This window comes from Festucalex cinctus, chromosome 1 (assembly GCF_051991245.1).
Source record: "Festucalex cinctus isolate MCC-2025b chromosome 1, RoL_Fcin_1.0, whole genome shotgun sequence".
Classification (NCBI taxonomy): Eukaryota; Metazoa; Chordata; class Actinopteri; order Syngnathiformes; family Syngnathidae; genus Festucalex; species Festucalex cinctus.
In genome coordinates this window covers 15,674,790-15,698,389 of record NC_135411.1, presented here as the reverse complement: position 1 = coordinate 15,698,389, position 23,600 = coordinate 15,674,790, and the positions used below count along the sequence as shown (strand labels likewise).

General features: G+C 39.8%; 1 protein-coding gene across 5 annotated transcripts in view; it reads left to right on the top strand.

Annotated features, from left to right (window-relative positions):
• The window catches only part of klhl14 (kelch-like family member 14), a 48,628-nt gene that overhangs the window by 5,868 nt on the left and 19,160 nt on the right, over positions 1–23,600 (top strand). The window contains exons 2-6 of one of the 5 annotated variants that reach the window (XM_077519145.1): positions 401–612; positions 12,067–12,106; positions 12,403–12,659; positions 21,790–22,217; positions 22,302–22,696. In XM_077519145.1, the coding sequence (XP_077375271.1) occupies positions 495–612; positions 12,067–12,106; positions 12,403–12,659; positions 21,790–22,217; positions 22,302–22,696 (1,238 nt within the window). In that variant the 5' untranslated portion in view covers positions 401–494. Of the gene's footprint in view, positions 1–400; positions 2,952–12,066; positions 12,107–12,402; positions 12,660–21,789; positions 22,697–23,600 lie in introns of those variants that run through there. The other 4 variants (XM_077519155.1, XM_077519136.1, XM_077519172.1 and 1 more) reach the window with 4 other exon arrangements.

Genomic DNA, 23,600 nt, shown 5'->3' with positions numbered 1-23,600 from the left:
TTTAAAAAAAAAAATGCTCTAATGTAAAAAAAAGCGTGATATTGATTTGTGTTTAGGTCATTTTTCTGCCACTAGATGGCATAATTCAATTTGTAAGACATTGGTGACAGCTCAGTGTGCATTTTTCTTTTCATATTAACAGCTACCTAATTTTTAACATGAGGTAACTTGTGAAATTCTGCACATTTTTAAGATTGTAAAATACAACTTGACCCCAAGTCGCCACAAATGTATGCATTATTATTAAATTTATTACAGCTAAATTTTCCAAGTAAGGGGTGGTTATTATTTGCGTGTAAAAAAAAAAAAGTTTTGTTAAAGGAACTTTAAATTAACTCAAAATTAACGTACTAATTTTGACACTCCAAGTTTTAATTATTGCTTTCATGTTCTGAACCAGGAGGCGCTGTCACATGAAACTGAGCTCAACTCTGCGTTCCAAGCATCCATCAACCAGTCATGACCTGAGCAAACAATCCAGAGTGGACAAGTAGATGTCTTCAGCTCGGGACATTCACCTGTACCAGACAACTTACTTACCCTCACACGCTTCACTATCTTCCTCCCCCCCTCTCCTCTTTTACTCGCTGCAGATCCATAACAATGAAACAGGTGACTTTCATGCTGCTGTCAGGACTGATCTAATTTTAGCTGGGTGAATGATTGCAATTGGCTTTGCCTCATCAGATAATTAATCTATGTCACCATTAATTGGAAAAGAGAATAATTACAGGCCGTGTTGACAGAAATTCTACGCTTCTCCAGATTCCGAGATCTAATTACAACTAGTGAAAGCCGGTGACCTTAACTAGCACTTAGCACACCTTGACCACCCTGCGTTTGATTCAGAGATGGCGGTTTGGTTCTCGATCAGAACCGCGACGCTCTCCGTCACTCGGAGAGCTGTCTCCCTCAATCACTTTTCAATATTCAATCTTAATTTTGTGGAAGTTTAGCATTTTCAATGAGCTGGAGATGAATGATTAATGAATAAATTTGAATGCTTCATTTTGTCCACGGATCATTAGTTAAGTCCTTTGTGGGAAGGACCTGAGAAAGGAGTGAAAATTATTGAGACATTAGCCCCAAGCAATCCAGGGGTAAATAGTGTGCACAAAAGGATGTTGCTTCTGCACTATGGGAGGAAAAGAAAAAAAGCCTGGGGAAACATTATTTCAAATTGAAATATTAACTGAATCGCATTCAAAAAAATCAATATTTTTTTGTTGTTGTCACCAGCATCATGCTGATGATGCATGCTCCATTTTAAAAGTTCAATGTTCCTGAATAAATAATACATGCCAAAACGCAAACCGACCCATTAAATATTTACATCCATCAAAATAGGAATGATAAATAATGAAAATGATGCATGAATACAAATTCTTTTTGATGCTTGTCGGAAATCTGCCGCTTTCAGGATCGCTTAGGAATACATGTTGCTCCCGTTGTGTCTGTCTGTGGCGGGCTAATAGAGTGGTTTTGTGCTGTAAATGTGGTCGTGCTACCAAACTGGTCTGCTGGTGGCATCAGAAGGGGGCAGTATGGACACAACAACCTCACGCCCACCGACAGGTCTGTTAGTAGCTTTCAATAACAAGAAAAAGGTCATCGTTGACATTGGGAAGAATTTAGTTTGAAATGAAGTTTAGGTTGTCTTTATAAACTTTAACTTGACCTGCATAGAATCCCTAAGATTGACCTCTAAAAATCTTGTTACTAGTAGTACATTGACAAATGATCCATCAGGAAATGGATGAATCATTTGTTCATATGGCTTAATCTTTTCTTGGTTGATCCTAGCTGGCTTCTTATGAAAGGACACGCTGGACTAGTCACCAATCAATCACATGGCAAATATAGAGATAGACAACCTGATCAACACATGATATTTACTGTATTTTCTTAAATAATGGGACTCAGTAATTAGTCCCCAATTGTGTAATCCACTTGAACTATATAAACACATCTTATCTGTGAAAAAAGCATAGCTAGACAACTTGTTCACTTGATGTGCCCATTTGAACTTTGTTGCTAACCAAAACTGCAGCACCTACCCAGGCAAGTATCACTGACAAACTGCAGACAAACGTAAAATGTAGTTATCAATTCGCCGCAACAGAAAACCTGCGACATCTAGTGTTCTTCTCAGGAAACATCATTTTTCTGGCTCTTTTTTTTTTTTTAATGATCCACAAGTAACATGATGTGATTATCGAGGAAGAAGCGGATTGCGCTGGTGGTTGTTGCTATATTAAAACAAAGAGGAAGTGGGTGCGAAATAAAGGAGAGCATGTGGATGTTTAAGAGGCTGCCGGCAATGATTGCCCCCATTCATTGAATGCAATTCATTTCGAGGACAGAGACTCTGCATGCTTTGCTTTTTAGCAACAGGTAGCTATGAAATTGTAACTTTAGTAAGTGTTGTTTTTACACACAATTCTTTAATAATAGATCATGATACTTTGTTTATATTCTTTGTGACTCCCCTGAATGACTGGAAGTTACAACCAGCTGTCATCACTGTACCTAAATCCTGCTATAAAACTGTATTTGCGTTTTGCAGTTTGTTGTGACGAGGATGCAAAAATCTTACTGTGGGCTTTGATTCTGTGATATATCGAAGTGTTTCTTTCTCTCCGTTTCTATAGCGGCATCCTTTCTTTAAAAAAAAAAAAAAGAAAAATCTGATTTACAGGCAGCATTTGAGCGTGGCGCCACCATGCAGACGACGGGCCCGTTTCGCGCCGATTCACCCCAGCGATCGCTTTTAGTCATCAGCGGCAAGCCATGTGAACCGGAGCGTGGCTCTCAGGCTAACGAAAACTCTCTGCTTTGAGGTCTCTTTGAAAACAGGGAAATGGAGGTGTCCTCTCTGACCGGGCCGCCTTTTGTTCCCCAGCCGGAGAGCACGGTTGAGCCACCGAGGAAACGGAGAACTGGGAAAGAATGTGAGTGGAGAAGAGATGTGCGACTGTGTCGAAAATATCAATGAGGGAGATGCTGACAAAGTTTTGGGGTACACCAGTGACAAAACAAATACCATGTAGTCTAGGTTGGGCATAACAATCAGTCATTGAATCAAGAGATATTCTCATTGAATTAAAATGTATATTTTAATACGACAACTATGAATAATTGTGTTTAGCCAGACTTGACCAAGGAAATTTTGCCAAATTTGACTTAAAAAGATTGCGCTTTTTTGGATTACCTGAAAAAAAACAATGTAGAAATATATTGACTGTCCCCCCGGTTTATATTAAAATATAATTTAATTTAAAATATCTATTTTTTTTTTGTGTGTTGCCCTGCAGGTTTTTGTATTTGTCAACAAAAATACAAAAGAAATTTAAAAAATAATAATAAAAACATATTTTTTTAAATTCTCATTTTCATGATAGGGCAAGTTTAATTTACGGTGTTTGGGAATTTGGTAGACCATGCTACACACCTCAATAGGCATTCCGGCGTATTCCATTGCATGACCCTGGCGCATCTGGCAGTTTGGTGACAAAAAGTAGACTAGATTTTAGACTCGCTAAAAGGGTGTCTAAATTGTGGTGCAATGGTATAATGCGATTTTGGTGGATTTGATTGGGACAGACAGATTATGAGGTCTGTGGATGTGTGTGGGGATGTCATCGTATTTCATTAATAAATATGACAACAGCGTTGGAAATCCCTCTGAATCACTAGAAATCAATTGAACAATTCATTATCTTCTTAAAAATACTTTAATCGCACTCTTTGATCACACGGATGCATGATCAGGGTGGAAGGCGGTCTCATCCAAGTGTTGATGTTCTTGTAATTCCTTTTAAAGAGACAGTGTGTAGAATTTTGGATTTTAGATTTTTTCAATCTTCATTCATATTAAAACCCCACTATTAATTTCAGTAATATGCAAAAACACGTTCTATCACATCAACATACATTTTTTTTTAATATACAATAATAGGTCTTGTAATAGCTAATCATATTATAAAGATCACGCCGCGCCTTAGAGGAGACTGACATGTTTCACTGGGCAACTTTCTGCTACAGTTACCCGAAGGAGAAGAACTTCACGAACGTAGTAATTGGTGGTAGGTTTGCGAAGTCTGTCTGAGGCACTGTAGTAGGCACTTCAAACTTATGCTGTTGCATTCTATTAGTTCACCACTAGATGGCACTAAATTCTACACACTGTCTCTTTAAATGTACTTTGTGTGCGCCCGAGAATATGATTACATGATCTGAGGCGCGCGTGCTCAGGTCGACCATATTTGTGCGCCAACTACGGCAACTACACTATAGGTGAAAATCAAACTTGCTTTTCCAACGTCCCGCCCACTCTTTGCTGATTGGTTCTTTCCACTCACCATCTGTCTGGTCAGGTTTGACCTGCCTTAGAAATGTGTTTCATGGCGACCGTGGTTTCCAGACTACAAGTACTGTTCCAATTGAAATTACACATAAACCAAGAATGCGTGGAATACCGGGATGTTGTTCTTGTCTGAATTCAAATATTCATTCAAATAATCAAACACAATTTCAAGAAGTCTAGTTATAAACAGAAAGTGTTGTTGCAAGTTTTTCAACTGACTTCTTATCAAAACACGTTGCATGTGCGCTCTATCCCTTTTAATGTATCTTTAAACATTTACACAAAACTAAGACAGTACTAATTCCAGGCGCTGTAATTCAGTTTCCGCAAAGTTCAGCAAAGTAAATGATCTGTCAATGCTTTGAATTGTGTATTCTCTCAAGTGATTCTTTAACGTGCAGAAAACATGCCAAACTAATTCATCAGGATAACAATACATGTTCCTTCTGCTTTCACACTCGTCTGATTTTCCCAGATATTTATCTTAGCAGGATAATAATTTGTGAAAGTCTCTGACATTTGTGGCTAGCTAGCATGATAATAAATCCGTGGCTCGGAACATTTCTTAGTTAATTAGAGTCAATCAATCCAAACTTTGCTCACTTACCGGTGTGAAACCGGAGCATAATGAGCAGAAATCAGCATGGTGATTGGAAAACACAAATTACAGCTGTTAAAGAGAAACTCATCCACTTTTCTTGCCGTCGACGCCAGTGCCTGCTGTGAGGTTTTAAAATTAGCATGGCATTCCTTTAATGGATGCTGGGGGAATGTGCTCCTCTATAATTAAAAAACCTGTAATACACTCATCGGCCGAAATAGGAGTGGCGGCAATTCTCTCAGGGGACGGATCGGTCCCTTCACGCACCCAAAAAAAAAAAAATCAGCTTTTTGTTATGATAACATACATTAGGGATGCTTGATACCACTTTTTCAGACAGATACCACTGCAAATACTCAACTCTTGAGTAGCCAAAGATACCAATACCATGTATGGATTAGGGATGTAACGATATCCAAACATCACAATACGATATCACGATATGAAGGACACGATTACGATTCGGGGTGTTCGATACCACTTTTTCTTCAGACCGACACCGATTGTCAAACCCTCAGTACTCACCGATACCGATACCAACTGCCGATACCAGTAGTACATTTGGGCAAATAAAAAAAAAAATCACTAAAAGATATTTTGAAACAAATATATTTCCTTTAATTTTGACAAAAAAAAAACAGCACAGTCACTCTTCAATAGTCTTAACACTCAAAATAAAACACAAAAATGCTCTTTTAGTTTAAGATTCACAATTATGAAGTATTTCCAAACCAGTGAAGTTTTGGTGAAAAACTGCTGCAAGCTAGCGCCAGTTACAGGCAAGGAGGACTCACTTAACGTCTTCCCACTCTGCCATCGGTCGCTTGTACTCGTCTGCGTCACGAGTACTCGAGTACTTGAAAAAAGGCTGGTATCGGCCCGATACCGATACCTGGTTTCGGTACTCGCCCATCCCTAATTACAATAATTATCACGATATTGTGGGGAGATTGGTGATCTAAAAAAAAGGTGACAATATTGTAAAAAAAAAAATAAAAAAAAATAAAAAAAAATAAATAAAAAAAAAAGAGCGCCTACTAAACAAAACAATATTGTGCTTTTGTCCATAACAGCAATGCATATAAATAAACAACCTACAATCTCCAATAACACTGAACATTGAGGCACTTACTTGCTCATGCACGCACACATCGAGTTCCTCCAAATATTACATATATTACATTCCCCTTCATCTGACCATTAGCGTTGATTTCAAACAAAGAAGGACCAAAACATGCCTCGCGAAAATTAAACTGTAATAAAAAACTAGAACTGCACAAATGGAAATCAACCCAACTTTTTTTTAACAGATGTGCTGCTTTTAATATCGGGACATGACGACAACGATATATTGTGGCAGTTTTAATATCGCGATATCACAATATTGCCGTTATCGTTACATCGCTAGTATGGATACCACTAGTACTTTTGATTCATAAAATTTATCCCCCAAAAACAATTACAGATAACTTTAATTTTAAAGAAAGTTTTATGTATCCCAATATAGCATTTTCTTCAACTTGCATGAAATTAATGTCATTTTTCTATTCTTCTAATTTCCAGTTTCTGATCATAAACGGCCACAAGAGAGTGGCTGATCCTGTCCGTGAGTATCAATACCTTGAAATATGGTCGGATATTAACACGATACAAATAACCACGTATTGGTGCTCATCCGTCCGTACTATTTAGTCATCAGGTTGCGCAATAAAAACCCAATCATGAGTCTTCCACATCTGGATAATCAAAAAAAGTTTTGGAACATTAATGTTGATCATCAACAGAAAAGTGTGAATTTGAGAAAACTTTCCTATTTCCTGAGCTAGTGTACGTAACATAAAGTCCTTAAAAGCTTTCTTGAAGTGGATCATCTCATTTGCAACTAGCAAAAGCTTCTTGCTCTTGCTGTTGTTACAGTGAAAAAGTTTGAAACTGTAGTTTTGATTTTAAAAAACAACTCTTTCTTCTCATCTTCGGCGCTCCACTGGGGTAACACGGTTTCATTTTCAACACGTGCTCAGTGGAAAAATTGAATAGTCCTTGCTTAACAATAATATACCTAATAAATGATAAACACAATTTGTGTACAGTACCTCTAAAACACAACAAGGAGATAGTATTGCTCTTCCTGTTCTCTCTGTTGTCTGCCAGGCATCTTCAGAGGGTGACTAGTTTTACTTTGTTTTACTCTACACTGTTAACCTCTTTTGCATTTGTTGCTGAAAGGGGAAGTCAAAAAATATCTTGACAATATGTTCTTTGCAACCTCACTAGTCTAAATACGATATTCTGGTTAATATTGCCTTAGCGAAGCGCTTCTCAATTATTTTCTATGCCCCCCCAGTAAGTATCATTTGTCTATAAAATTATTATAAGCACACCTCTGCATAACACTGTATCCATATTAACGTATAAGAGAATAAAAAAAAGAAAGAAATATGGACCAACTTACAAAGAATAGCTTTATTAACTGTAACAGAAAAGATTTAAAGTGCATCTGAAATTAAAAAATAAAATTAAATCCTTAATTAAACTATAGACATTTTTTCATATGATACGGAAAAATAAAATGACATAAAATCAATAAATAATAATGCATTTATTCTAGGACAGTAAAAAATAAAAATAAAAATAAAGAAAGTATGTTCCCCGAGGTCAAACACGCCCCCCTCGTGCCTGGGGGGGCCCGCCCCACTATTTGAGAAGCACTGCCTTAGTGGAATATGAGTTAAGCAGCAGTTTTTTTCGTTATCAAAAGGTGCCAAGGCGGCCATTTTGCCACTTTCTGTCGATTGAAGATGACATCACAGTTGCTCAGGCAACGACCAATCACAGCTCACCTGTTTTCTGAAACTGAGCTGTGATTGGCTGTTACCTGATCCCTAAGTAACTGTGATGTTATCTTCAGTCGACAGAAAGTGGCATAATGGCCGCCTCCTGATACTGATAAAAATGACTGGATTTTGCTTCATAACTCATATTCCACAAATGTAATATTAATCAGAATGTCAAGTTTAGACTAGTGAGGTCAAGAAATGTTTATGGTTGTCTTCCTCTTTAAAACATTTATGTTTTGTGATGGTGACAAATTGAGCCTTGAGCTAATTGATTTACTTTCCATTTTTTTCTTGTGGTCGCATACTGAGAGGTTTGTCTCATATTTAGACTCCCTCGTGTAGCTAAATAAGTTGCCCAAAACATTACAAGCGGCTCTCCCCCATGATGCAGTGCAATAATAAACACATTGTTAAATGAATACCTCCCTGACAGCTCTTGTATTGGCTCTTACTCGATTGTGTGAGTATCTAATGAAGTGTCCAGCGAGTGTGTATATGCACTTTATTACATATATTAGACATAATGTTGATGTGAGTCTGATGATAATGTGATGAAATAGTGTGTGTGCTGTAGTGAGCTCGTGTCACGTGACCTTCCTTGACACAAAATGGAAGGGCCGTGCTTGGTGCGTAGGTCAGGGTCTTTGCACTTTTCTCTTGGCATGTTTCACATTCTATTTCATCACCATACCATACATATATCATCGCAGCTAAGAGGTACTGTCACCATGTGACCTGGCTTGCAATGGGCCACCGTCTACAGTATGACATCGCCCCCAGGTGTATTTTCCTCTAGCAGCTGTCTGTAAAGGGAAAGCTTATGTTATGTTGTGCCCGGAAACAGAAAGTTGCCATTGTATTAATTATTGTCAGCGAATCCAAGGAGTGGAGATAATGCAGGATGCACTGGGTTGGTCCCATTTGTTTCACTTGTCAGTGGACTGAATAATTGCGAAAGCTGACCATGTTCGACGCCGAGTTTTCCAAAAGATAGGACTCCAATAGTTGCGACACAAAATGTACGCTTCAGAAATGAAAAGCTTTGGAATAATTTGTCGGCTTGCCTTTGCCAAAGGAATTAGTGAAGTGAACACTGTTTACCACAGAATATTATTCGAAGCTTTGTGTTTTGATCAAATCCATCCAACCGGTTTTTCATAGTGGCTATTAGGGATGCAACAATAAGCACAATATCGTGATATCGTGATATTAACACTGCTACAATATCGTCGTCGTCATGTTCACGATATTTAAATGCAACACATCTGTTCAAAAAGTCAGGTTGATTTCCATTTGTGCAGTTGTAGCAACCTCTGGTGGCCAAATTTTTAGTGCAGTTTAATTTCTATAAGGCATCTTTTGGCCCTTTTGTTTAAAATCTACACTAATTGTCAGATGACGGGGAACATAATATGCCTGTGAAGCAAGTCAGTATGTGGAGGAACTCAATGTGTATGTGCATTAACAACAACATAATAATAATAATAATAATAATAATAATAAAAAAAATAATAATAATAATAATAATAATAATAATAATAATAACATAACGTTGTTATGTACAAAAGCACAATATAGTTTTTTTTTCTAGTATGAGCTTTTTTTTTTCTTTTTTTTTTTACAATATTGTGACCTTTTTAAAATTTCGCCAACCTCCCCACAATATCGTGATAGATAATATCGTATTGTGACATTTGTATATCGTTACATCCCTAGTGGCTATATGCTGACTTAGACAGATAACTTATCTCAGATCATAATTATTTTTGTTCACACATGGTTATTGTAGTTACTTAACCGCTAAGCCAGTTGCTAACCAAAACAGCAGCACGGTAGCACTTTTAACCGTCTCGTGTGGCGTTTGACTGCATATTTTAAATGACTTCCCTTCGTAATATTAAATCAGATTTTATGTCACATGGAGACAGCGTCTTTAACGATGATAAGTGGCTCATTCGACGCTTATTAATGCAGCTGGCCCACTTTTATAAGTCGGATAACATCGTCGTGCCAATAATCTGGCCAAATTTGAGCATTCTTGCTCGCTTCTGTCAAATTATTATCCTGAGTGGTTTTTCTGTGAGTAGGAGTGTTTTTTAGAGTGATTCTTCTGTCCTGATATGCTTGGAAAATATGATAAATGTGTTTATTATTCCCTGCGATTGGCTGGCAACCGGTCCAGGGTGTCCCCCGCCTACTGCCCAGAGCCAGCTGAGATAGGCTCCAGCGCCCCTTGCGACCCTTGTGAGGAATAGGCGGTCAAGAAAATAGATGGATGGATGTTTATTATTTCTGATGGCAAATCTTCATGGTCAACAATGAGTTTGGCCAAGCCATGTGCTGTTAAACCGTGGATGTTAACTTTGACTGTCAGTTGCCTCTTGAGGTTGAAACCAAAGGGCAGCCATTTTGCGTTGCCTCTGTAACTGACAACTTCTGTTAGTCCTTTTCACAGAAAACATTATATTTTATGCCAGAATCCCTGCATGGAGTAATATGAGTCTCATAAAAAAAAAATGAATTTCACTGGCTGCATCAACACCAACGAAAGGACGGATATTATTTCAGGATGGTGAATCATCACTTACAGAAGTCTTGAATGGAATTTGCTTTCATGTCATTGTTAATGATTCCGACAACATGATGCAGATGAATCTTTGAGTAGCACTCGGAGATATACATTCTGAGAGAAAATTTGTAATGGAATCTTTGCCGATGAAATGTTTATTTAGAGCTTCTGACAGACTTATTGGTTCAACCGTATGCCATATACTGTGCCATTTTTGCCGTAGAGACAGAAAATAACGTGAAAACGTCACAGAGAAATCAATGTATTCAAGTTAGGTGTGCTTAGTGATTGGCAACGCAAGATGGCTGCCGGTGGCTTCAATTCTTGTTACTGCGAGTAGGCGGTATTGGCAGTTCTGGTTATTACTGTCAATGGGTCATTGACGGATAAGTTTGTCTGATAATGCCTATTTTATGGATTATCATGTGGTGCGACCAAAAATAAATAACCAATTTGGAACTTTTATATTACCCATGAGACAGTCAAGGACACTTGGGAGCTGCTATCGGGTTTGTAATAACTCACAGCTATGTAAAAAATTACCCTTTTAGCAACTGGTATGTAGAGCTCATATGTGGACATCATGTGGTATGACCTGGAAAAAATAATAAATATTAATTTTGTCCAACAAATATATTTTTTCGTTAGACTTTTACTTGTGTAGCTAGCTAGTTTGTTTTGTTTAGATGGCTAATTGATAGCCTCAAAACTTTGATTTAAATTGAAAATATTACCGTATTTTTCGGATTATACGTCGCTCTGGATTATAAACGCACCAGCCAAAAAATGCATCATTAAGAAGGAAAAAACATATATAAGTCGCACTGGAGTATAAGTCGCATTTTGGGGGGAAATTTATTTAATAAAATCCAACACCAAAATCATACATGTCATCTTGAAAGGCAATTTAAAATAAAAATAAAAGAGAGAACAACAAGCTGAATAAGTGTACGGTATACTAACGTTACATGACTGACATGCCTGGTAATGTCAGTAACGACGTAACATATTAAGAGTTTGTAGCGAGCAGTGACGGGAGTCGGAGGCGGAGTGTTGAAGCACGGAGCCAAAGGCTGGCGTTTTATTGACATCATCTTCTGAGGTCTTAACAGCAACTCCCCACTAAGCTAGAAGCTAACAGGCTAACTCCCCTTTTCCACAAAACAAAACCTTCTCACCCGGAACTCTCCCTTATGTTCCCATCACTACAAGTTATTCATATAACTCTAGCATAAAGAACATGCTAACAAGTTTACCAAACTATCAGTTTCACTCCAAATTACTAAATCCAATGAAACCTCATCCTCGGTGTCACTTTTAAACAACTCCCCCAACTCGGGAGGTAGACGATGCGCCGCTTCCTCTTCTACCGGCAATGTTGATATTATCAACACAGGCCTAGAGCGCCCTCTTGCGGTTTAGTGTGAAAATAACATGTGAAATTATATAATAATGTGTTAATAATTTCACACATAATTCGCACCAGAGTGTGTCGCACCCCCAGCCAAACTGAAAAAAACTGCGACTTATAATCGGAAAAATACAGTATGTGGTGCGACCAACCATTATCTGGTGCAACCATTGTAGACAATAATAAAGAATACATATTTTATGCATTGTTTTTTTTTTTTAAATAAATTAACTGTGCTGAAACAGAACACCTTCTTCTCTTTCTTTTTCTTCGTATTTCCAGGAAGTCCTGAAACCTTGTGGTATCATGCTGCCTCTCACAGGTTAGTGTTGGAACTGCACCATAAATCTGTTTTTTTGTTTTGACTTGCAACTGTCAATAGAAATATGCGTTTGATGTTCGTCATCTCAAATACAGTACGCCAGTTGAGATAAAAGTTAAACATCTCGTTTTACACATTCATTGGCCAAAACATTAGGTACTCCTTTTTTTTTTATCAACCTTTCTTTATCTACACGAGAAGGTCAAATGATGAGATACAGCTCTGAGTATGATGCTGAAGGCTTGAGAACTTTGTATGAGAAGGACTTTGCTAACACAATGGGGCTCATCTTGCAGTCCTCCCAAGGAAGAACTATCAGTCCTGCTACAACAGCTTCAGCGTCCCCAGGTGACCGCGCCACTGAGCCCGTGCTCGCTCCGTCGCACCCCACTCCACGCCTGCTGCCACCCTGAAGGTAGATGCATCACGCTGGGGGACTGTGCAGCAGAAGCAGCACCCCACCACCCTCCCCCTCCTCCTTACTTCCCAGCTGAAAGCCACTTCAGACCCCACTACCCACACACACGCATACAAGTCCGGACTCTACGCTCAGGTCAGTCCCAGTTACAGTTGAACCCCACAAACTAGTATTCTTTCTTTAATTTGAGAACCACACACATATGTTCCTGCGCTCGCATGGGTGTGTGTGTGTGTATGTGGTGGCACCGCCTGTTTCTCCCGGCTGCCTGCTGACTCCCTGAGGCGTGTCTGTGGTGGCTACGCCATGTGTGGGGGGTTAGAGAACAGCAGGGCTCCCCGAATGGCACATACTGTATACGCAAAAGTGCTAGTCCTGTCTTGTTTATCTTTTTTGCCCCTGTGGGTGGTTTAGGAGTCATATCTGATCAGAGAAACGCACGCACTTAACTGTCAGTATAATAAATACTCGTGTTAGTCTCCAGCTCTCTTTCCTCTCCCAAACTGAGCACTAGAAAGGAAAGTTGCGACCTCTGACTCCTTTGCTTTCTCCTCATTTGTTCCCTTCATGGAGAAGCGAGGAGACTGTTAGAGTCTTTGTGAAGCAGCTGCTCCCATTCAAAAGCTCCTGATCCTCTAAAATACGGTTTCATGACCTCGACGAGCCCCATCTGTGCCAACATGCACTATTTCAATCAGAAAATGAACACTTTTCCATTCTAGAATGACAGAAGAATCAAAACAACTGACCTTTCATTTAAATCTGTGCTTCTCCGTTATTTATTTTGAAGAAAATAAAATTGTTTTTTTGCGTCCCCACCGCCCACCTCTTTGCCTCAACTATAAATTTTACAATTTGTCTATGAAATTTTCATGAATACAACTCTGGAGAGGAGCTATTATTCCTTGTGATTTCTCTGACAATGAGAGCACCACTGCCACCTACTGTTGTGGATGTACAATTACACTTTATTCCCAAACCCATTAAAGGGATACTTTACTTATTTAGCCATTTTTGGCAGTCAAAGATTAATATTTTGCCTATAATAAATTTGATATTTTCATTATTTTTCATGTACCTTAGTTAATTAGTACCTTTAAAAACACATTTTGCAACTTGCTGTCGACTGAAAATGACATCACAAGGGCTCAGGTAACCAATCACAGCTCAGCTTGTGAATGTCACATGACCAAACCTAACAAACAGGTGAGCTGTGATTGGTTACCTGAGCCCTCGTGATGTTATTTTCAGTCGACAGCAAGTTGCAAAATGTGTTTTTAAAGGTACTATTTGTACGTGAAAAATAATGAAAGTATCAAATTAATTATAGACAAAATATTAACTTTTTATTGCTATAATGGGCTAAATAAGTGAAGTATCCCTTTATATCAGGGGTGTCCAAACGTTTTCATTTGAGGGCCACATACAGAAAATCAGAAGGGCGCAAGGGCCTCATAATGTTATGAAGATAAATTGTGTTTAGTCTTAAAAATTGTACAAATAATTTATTTGTGCTTTTTATTTAGAATATTTAGCATATTTAGAAAAATGCTACGGTATATCAACCGATTTATTTGTAATATGGCAGTTGGGTTATTACAATTTTGGAATTTTTCATTTTAGTTTTTATTTTGTTTTTGTTTTTTTAATTTAGTTCGTTTTAATTATTTTTCAGGGTGGTTCTGTTAGTTTTTCATTAGTTTTAGTTATTTAATAAATGCTTATTTTTGGTTTAGTTTCAGTATTAGTTTGAGGTTTTTTTTTATGTGTATTATTCGTACACGACATTTAAAAAACACCATGGGCACGACGTCATTATTCCAGTTCCATTAAAATAAATCTACTAAAAGATAGTTTTATTTTAGTTAGTTTTGTAAACATAAAATGTAGTTTCAGTTAGTTTTCTTTTTTTTTTTTAAAGCATCTTCGATTTTGTTTTCTCGTTAGTTTTAGTTAACTAAAATAACCTTTAATTGCACCCGTTTTTCGATACCCTCCCTTCTTACTTTGACCATCTCCAAACATTTTTGTTTTGTTTATTTTATTTGAACTGAGTCAAATGCCATTTTTAGCATATGACACAGGCCACTAAAAAATGGACGGCGGGCCGCAAATGGCCCCCGGGCCGTAGTTTGGACACCCCTGCTTTAGATTTAAAAAAAAAAAGAAAAAAGGTTTCTTGGGGTCTGGTATCGAAACGCGTACCCAAGGGGGGGGGGGGGGGGATCCACCTTGCTGTTTGAGAACTGGTGCATTTAACTTGCTTTAACCACAACACCCAAAATCGATCGAAGTGTTTGTTTTGTTTTGTTTTTCTAAATTAATGCAACACTAAATATAGAAATTCACAGTTCAAAGATCTTAAAAGTGCCTCACTGTTGTCCAGTTGTTTTGAACCAGCTTGTACACTATTGTGTATAAGGTCGATTGAGGTACTTTGCATTAAAATACATATCGCTACAGTATATTATTAAATATTTTTGCTAGTTTTTTTTTAACCTGCAGATTTACCATGAGTATTTTCAGTTTTGACTGCACTTTTAGTTTGCTATGTTTTATAACTGTATTGCGCAATACTGAGAGCTGTTCCTAATAATTTGCGTTATTTCCAAAGCCTTTAGTACAATGCAGACTTTGTTGAAAGAAAATCTCTTTTCCAGAAATAATCCTACTTTTTGAATTGTTGCATTGGATGTAATTCTGCCAGTGTACTTTTACAATTTAATTGACTCACATTACGCATATTAATTCATAAATTGCAATACCATACCACAGATGGTTAACAAAATTTATATCTTTTTTTTTTTTTTTTTTCAAACAAGATGATATCGCCCTCTCCATGATATTAATATGATATGTTCTGTGATCTGTAAACAGCTGGTTATCTTGCTTTTCCACGATAAGAGAAAGTGCTGAGGATTTACGCTCGCTGAGCACATTTGGGCTGAATCTTTCACACGTCACAAATTGCAGATGGGAAGCAGTGATCTTGAACAGCCGATCACATTTCCGTGACCATCTGACACCTTCCATTTAGGAAAATAATACTTTCTATCTTAGCATAACCCCCCCCCCCCCCCCCCCCCCCCCTCCCTCGCCACCCAATTTTCTGTCTGCAGAAGCTAGCAAACGGAATTACGGATGAAAGACTTTGCTATTCACAAGTTTGGATTTTGCCTTTTTGTTTCGGTGCACTGATGGGAGTAAATGCTCACCCTTTATGTTAACGGAACAAAACACGGCTGACCTTATGATGTGCAGAAATCAGCTCTTTGTAGCTTACCATAGCATTGCGATTTAGCCAATGGACGTGTTTATTTTAGCTAATAAAAAAGCTGTCTATGCGTGACCTTACGTATAACTGTCTTCCTGCTGTTGACATCCTCTCTAATGGGTTCCTTCAATAGGAATGGAGGTGGACCTGATCTGATCTGTGTAATATGACACCTAAATATGAGTCGGGTTAACTGGCACAGAGAGTTGTAAATCACTGTAGTGTGATTCTTTGTCTCAACGGGTTTAATTAGTCTTGAAATTCTTCTCTTATCTGATGACCCCCCCCCCCCTTTCCCCCCTCCCCAATTTTCCTCCTCCTCCACCCCTTTACCACCACCACCTCCTCCTGCTGCACACTGCAACCATAAACGCCCAGCAATCTGAAGACCAGCGGCCTCGGGAGACTGAGCTGCTACAAAGAGCTGAAAGAGTTTGGAAATGGTCATTTTATTGTGTTGGAATGGCTCGCTGGAGACTTGGGTAATTTAGTGCTAACTGAGCGCTTGTAAAGATAACAGTATGTGACTCCCAAGTGCAACGCGGCCAACTACTGTAGCGCTGCCACGCGTCCTCGCAACTACGACTTAAACTGTAGTAAACACCAACTAGGCATGTTTGAAAATTTTTTTTAAGTGTCTCTCAAACGTTTCATTTGGATAAAAACATCTTCCATGTGCTAGTTAGTGCATGTCCATATCCAAAGCACAATGTTCTGTTTCATAGTACGTGAACATTTATCCCGATCTGTCATTCCGTATAACTTTTGAGGTATCTGTCACCGTCGGTCCCACGGGAGTCCCACATGGAAGTTTTTTTTTTGCTCTAATTGAGCTCTTTATTTAATTGACAGTTCATTATGTCCTAATAAGTCATTCTCGACCAATTTTTTCATAGCATTGTTAACCATCCGTTGCCATTAAAGTAGACCAAATTCCAAGTCAGTCTTCTTATCATTCTGGTCTCCGTCATTGTGCAAGATTGTGGGGACAACTCTTCGGAGTTCTTTAGCAATTTGTGCTAGAAGTGTGTGTGCGTGTGTGAAAGGGCGCTTGGGACAGGTGATAGCTGAGTGATGGACCCCAGAGATTGGTGAGACACTGGGACGATTGTTTTGGGCATGTGTGGGACACGTGCGCCCCTCTTGAAAGGGGAACTAGTGTGTTGACGCGTGCTTTCATTACAGCGATCTGGCTAACATAGCCAGCCTCTTGTGTGTCATGGTTAGTGTACTATTATTTCTGTCTAAAAGACCCAGATTCAGGGCTTTAGATTCAGGACTCTATATTTGTAGAGAGGTGCACCTGCACTCGGTGCAAATATAGGCACATCATTTTCATATCAGCGCAAGTCTAGTTTACTGTGTTTGAGAATTTGGCGGACCATGCTGCACATTTCTGGGTATTCCAGACCAAGAAAGTTTTTAACTCATTTACTCCCAATAACGTATAAATACGTTTTTTTAAAAATGTTCTGTGTCCCAAAGACGTATTTATACGTTTTTTGTTTTGTTTTTGTTTTTGTTTTTTATGCTAGAGCATACAGAAGGCTTTGATGCAGCCTCTCAATTGCAAAGAACGGTTGCAGAAATGGTAGTTATTACACAAACGGCCAGCAGGTGGCAGCAGAGCAAAGGAGATCAACCAGGGCCATGTAGAAAAAAAAGCTCAATTACTTACAATTTTAAATAGATTTGTGAAAACTGATGAAACTTAGCTCTCTTCTAATGCTAATTGCTGCAAAACGGTAACGGATAGAAACATACTTTTTTTCCTGATGAAAGAAGAGACTTTAATCTTTCTTTTGGTAGGTTCCATGCTTTTATAGCAATTGAACACAATATTCTGTGGGCCTTGCAAAATCAGTCAAAATCCAGTAAAACAGCCGGGAGAGAACAGGACTGCTTCTGTGAAAATGGCTGGGAGTGAATGAGTTAAACGCCCCGGGCACACCTGACAACGTAGTGACAAAAAGTAGATTTGACTTGAGACCAGGTAAAAGCAGGACTAATTGGTGGCGCAGGTGGTGTAATGTGATTTTGGTGAATTTGATTAAGGCATTCTGGTCTCCGTGTCAAGATTTGTGATTAGTCGGAGCCCAAAGCAGCAACAAGACGTCGACGAAAGCACTGATAGTCTTTATTACAAAAAACTAAAGTGACAAACAAAACTGTAAAGTACAAAAGAACAAAAGTGTGGAACAAAAGGTGATACCATTTGGGTAAGAGCATAAATTATAAAGTACAAACAAATCATGTATAATGCTAGAAAAAAACAAACCCACTCCCACAAACAGGAGGACCGGACTGTAACCCAAACAGACGAAAACCAGAATGCACACTGCAAACGGAAGAACGATCCAGCAACCTGCTGGTATGCTGGGGAGCCTTAAAACAAAGAACTAATTACCAATTGCCCACAGGTGTGTACTTCGGTGCTCAGCTGCCCCACCTATGGGCCACAGACAGATCTTAGGGAAAGCATGCAGGAAAAGAAAAAAAAAAACATACATAACTAAGACAGAACTTAAGACTCTGCTGGTGGATGTCAAGGTGGAGTCTGCAACATAACCGCTGGGCGGCCATCTTAGGGCAGGGGACTGCTCTGCAGGTTGGATGATTGATTCACTTAAATAATCATAACTTGTTGGATTCTAAAATGTTTAAATTGCAGATGTAAAAGGCAAGTCACCCCCCCCCCCCACCTCCGAATTTTTTTTTTTTATAATAAAATAAATCTTGGCAATGATATATGCTATGCAGCCCCATTAGTCTAAATACGATATTTTGGTTAATATTGCATTAGTGGAATATGAGTTAAGCTGCAAAATCCAGCTGTTTTTATCAGTATCAGAAGGCGGCCATTTTGCCACTTGCTGTCAACTGAAAATGACATCACAGTTGCTCAGGTCTCAGGTAACAACCAATCACAGGTCCGCTTCAGAAAACAGGTAAGCTGTGATTGGTCGTTGCCTCAACCTGAGTAACTGTGATGTCATCTTCAGTCGACAGCAAGTGGCAAAATGGCTGAGATGGATAAAAACAGCTGGATTCTGCTTCACAACTCATATTCCACAAATGTAATATTAATTAGAATGTCAGGTTTAGACTAGTGAGGTCACATATAACATATTATTGTCAAGAAAGGTTGACTTCCACTATTAATAAAAACATTTTTTTGTGTCATCTCTTATGTCATATCTAACAACATAAATGAAAATCAGTTGAGAATTTGTGAGAGATGAGCCAATCTGCAGTTATTTCAAAGTCGGTGCTACATTGACTGTAATGTTATGAGTGATCGAGCAGCCCTGTTCCAAGATGGCTGCCCTATGGTTACGTTTTTTCCCAATGGCTCACAGCGCGGATGAGCCATCTAGTGTTCATATCTAAGTAAGTCATATTCCATTCATAAATACTACATGACAACAACATGCATCGAATGCTCTGAATTATTACATCAGTTAATTCATGCAGCGCACCTCTCCCATGCTGAATTTAAAACGAATGAGGGGCGCTACGCCAAATCAAGTTGGCTGTGTTCATTCTCACAACGGTGCAAATGTGTTGACATTTTCCATAACTGCCATACGAAAATAGCAAAAGAAGGAAAACTCTACAAATGCACTTTGTGCTAAAATTGTGCTGGGCATGAAAATAGGGTCCTCTCTGTCGAATTCCTCACAGGTCTGTAACAATTAGTTGTGTTTAAAAAAAAAATCGATTCGGCAATATATCACGATACTACAGCACGCAATTCTCGAATCGATTCAATAGGCAGCCGAATCGATTTTTTAACGTCCATTTTTGATGAAAAAATATTCAACAAAACGTCTAACTTTCACACCTTAGGGATGGAAGAATGTTAGATTAATGGAACATTAAGCCTTAATATTTTATTTCAATGCTGTTCTAACATGAAAAAGGTCACAACCTGTTTGTTAAATACAGTGGCTCAGTTATAAAAGTGAAGTTTCAGATCAATAAATAATACATTTTCATACAAATCTAACAGTGTACATGTACAAGTTTACTGAATGGTATTATCTAAATTGAGTAAAAAAAAAATCGTAACAATCGACTTGTAAATTCATATCGGGATTAATCGGTATCGAATCGAATCGTGACCTATGAATCGTTATACGGATCGAATCGTCAGGTACGAGGCAATTCACACCCCTAGTAACAATTGATGTCAGAATTTGTATGCTTCGCTGTGAGGACCCTTTTTTTTTTTAACCCTACTGTATTTGATTGACGCTGGAGGTGGGTAAGGAACTAAGATTATTACCAACTTTGGTCCTCGAGGGCCCCTGTCCTTAACATGTTTTCGATGTTTGATGCAGGGAAATAGAGTGATATAAAGTGTGACATGTCTGTCTTAATATTATAGTGAGACAAAGTTGGTTTGGGGGCCAATTTGTGCACATGCATACACCCGACAAGAACACACTTCTCTGATTGTATCCAGGCTTGCATATACAAATAAGTGTGGAATGATCAGTATTGTTCTGTCAGAGGTGCGCCATGAACACAGAGTGGACGTGTGCATATGCATCATAAATTCCAAGTTGTATGGAGCACCTTGCTTTTTGAAGGACTAGCTGGGGGGGGGGGTGTGGATGAGGGGTTATTTTGCCGATGGAGATTAAGGCAGGGGCTTTTTGTCATTTGTGCGAGACAAGCCATTCATCCATCCAGTTCACAGCCAAAAAAAGGCTGGTCCCAGAAATTAGCAGTTTCAGCTCAGCAGCAAAGTCGCCGGGCTGTGAAGGCAGAGAGAAATTGACTAATTAGCAATGCGCACTAAAACTTGACGGTTTCTCTCCATAACAGCGAGGGGTGGAAAAAAAAAAAAAAAAAAAAAAAAACGAGACTCGCCTTTTTCTCCCCCCTTTTTCCCTCTTTCCTTTCTTCCATAGATGTTTGAAATCGCAGTCATTTACGCTCGACAGTTTTTACAATAGCCTTGAGCCATAATTTTGCGAGTCTCTCCAGCATCCATACCCCTGCATGGTCTCTCTCCACCGGCCATGCACGACCGTTTCTCTCCCCAACCGTGGATTTCCTATTACTCTCGTTACGACTCACTGAGCCCCAGGCCCAAGGATAATGATGTGTTGTTTCTTGGTAGCATAATTTGTCACACGTATATTTCTTCTTCTTCTTCTTCTTCTTCTCCTCTTGCAGAAAGCACGGCTCCCTTCTCACATACTCGCACACTTCTGGTTAATTCCGAGGAAACAAATGATCAACAAATAACGCCAAATTGGGACTTTCTTTTCTTTCTTTTTTGGGGGGGTTGGACTCGCTTTTCTTTTAAAAAGGAGAACAAAAGAAGGAACTCTTGAGTGAGCTTTCTGGGGAGCCCCTCCGAAGATTACTTACTTTCTTTTTTTTTTTTTTTTTTCTTTCTGGCGTGTGTGCGTGGCGAGTGTGTCAGGTAAGTTGTGGCTTGCTCTCATCATTTAGTTGTCACTTGCGCGCGTAAGTTTACGCACGCACAAATGGCGTTTTTGTCGCAAACAAAAGACGCGCACGTCGCCGTGAACTTTTCGCCGTTTTTTTTTTAAATATACTTTTGGACGCGAAGATTGACTGTTTATGTAAGAATTGCGCGCGCAGTGTGGTGTTTTGGTAGCGGGGGGGGGGCAGGACGAGAAGGGATCCGTGCTGCATGCTCTCCCTAGCGGGGATCTCGCCGCTGCGTATCCGCCGAGTGGAGCCTCGTCGCGGGCTGAAGATCCGCAGCATCTCGGTCGTTCTCCTGCGCTCCTTAAACCACAGCTTCGGTTTAAGCATGGTTGACGATGGGAAGTAAAGCGTTTTCTTGTTAGTTGAAGACTACCTAATCCACGTGGGATGTGAAATTTTCGTCATCCTGGATCACTAACTTGTACAAGAGATTGTTTTTCCTCTCTTTGCTGAGACTAAGCCTCCGTGTGTTTGTGCTGCTCGGAGGTAAATGGCTTGCGTGGTTTATTTGTTGCCCAGGTGGCGTCCACAGTCAGGAAGCCATGTCCAGATCGGGTGACAGAACGTCCACCTTTGACCCGGCGCACAGTGACACGCTGCTGCACGGACTCAACCTGCTGTGGAGGAAGCAGCTCTTCTGCGATGTGACTCTCACCGCCCAAGGGCAGCACTTCCACTGCCACAAAGCGGTGCTGGCGTCCTGCTCCCAGTATTTCAGGTCGCTCTTCTCCTCCTCCCACAATGCCATCAGCAAGAACGAGGGCGGCAAGGGGGACCAGGGAAGCAGCGGCACCCCGTCGTCCTCGCCCGACGACAAGCTGGTGACCCCCAGCGCCAGGCCCATCAATAACCTGGTCCTGCAGGGTTGCTCCTCTATCGGACTGAGACTCGTGCTGGAGTACCTGTACACGGCCAACGTGACGCTCTCACTGGACACTGTGGAAGAGGTGCTGTCGGTCAGCAAGATACTCAACATCCCTCAGATAACCAAGCTCAGCGTGCAGTTTCTCAACGACCAGATCTCGGTGCAGAACTACAAGCAGATCTGCAAGATCGCCGCGCTCCACGGACTGGACGAGACCAAGAAGCTGGCCAACAAGTATCTGGTGGAGGACGTGCTGCTGCTGAACTTTGAGGAGATGTGCGCCATGCTGGACGCTCTGCCGCCGCCGGTGGAGTCGGAGCTGGCGCTCTTTCAGATGTCGGTGCTGTGGCTGGAGCACGAGCGCGAGACCCGCATGCACCACGCGCCGGACCTCATGAAGAGGCTGCGCTTCGCTCTCATCCCGGCCCCGGAGCTGGTGGAGAGGGTGCAGTCGGTGGACTTCATGAGGAGTGACCCGGTTTGCCAGAAGCTGCTGTTGGATGCCATGAACTACCACCTGATGCCCTTTAGGCAGCACTGCAAGCAGACCACAGCCAGCAGGTAAGATTATAAAATCACCAGGTACCACTTTTTATCTTGTAAATGTCAACAAGTTAAGTGTAGTCAGTTGCAATGTTTTCTTTTGTTACGACATCAGGGGACAGTCCAGTTTTTGTAGTCATTCACAGGCCATACTTCATTGGCAATTTAAGCATTTGTGGCATGGCGGGCCAGATTTTATCCACCACGGGCCGTGTGTGGCCCACAAGCATCAGGTTGCTCACCACTGTGTTGTAGTATGGCTTTTAAGTTCACTGCCAGCCATTTTAGAAAATGTTTAAATTTTCAATACTCACGTGATATTACATTCAATAATTATATATAAACCCAATCTATCAAATAACAGAATAGACGCCCTACATTTTGCCCCGTCCCGTTCTTTTATAATTGACAGTAGAAAAATGTAGGTTTGCCAAAATACAGCCATTTCTGCCATGGACTCTGAAACTGTGTTTATTTGGTATAAAATGGGGCAATGATGTCATCTACTGGTGGTTGGGCATCAGTAAAGTTGTTTCCAAGTTTGATATTCAAAGTGGAGCATGCTCAAATTCGCCCCCATTTAACACCGCTCTAAAAAATACAACTGACAAGTATACTTGTCAAAGGCAGTGAATGAGTTAACCACTGTCACTTGCACACTGTAAAACATAGGGAGTGATATTTATTTGGGAAAAAAAATAGTAAAGTTTTTTACTCAAAAATTCCAAGTAAATTTTACAAGGAGAGTTTTGAGGACATTTTACTAGTTTATATAAAAAAAATAAAATAAAATAAAAAGCCATGCTACCACTTGAGTCGTGCCACTCTTTGCTGTTTGCCACTATACTGCATTACTGGTGAGTTCAAAATGGGACCGAAACTGGTCTCTTGGCGGTACGAGGACTCCAGCAATATACTAACA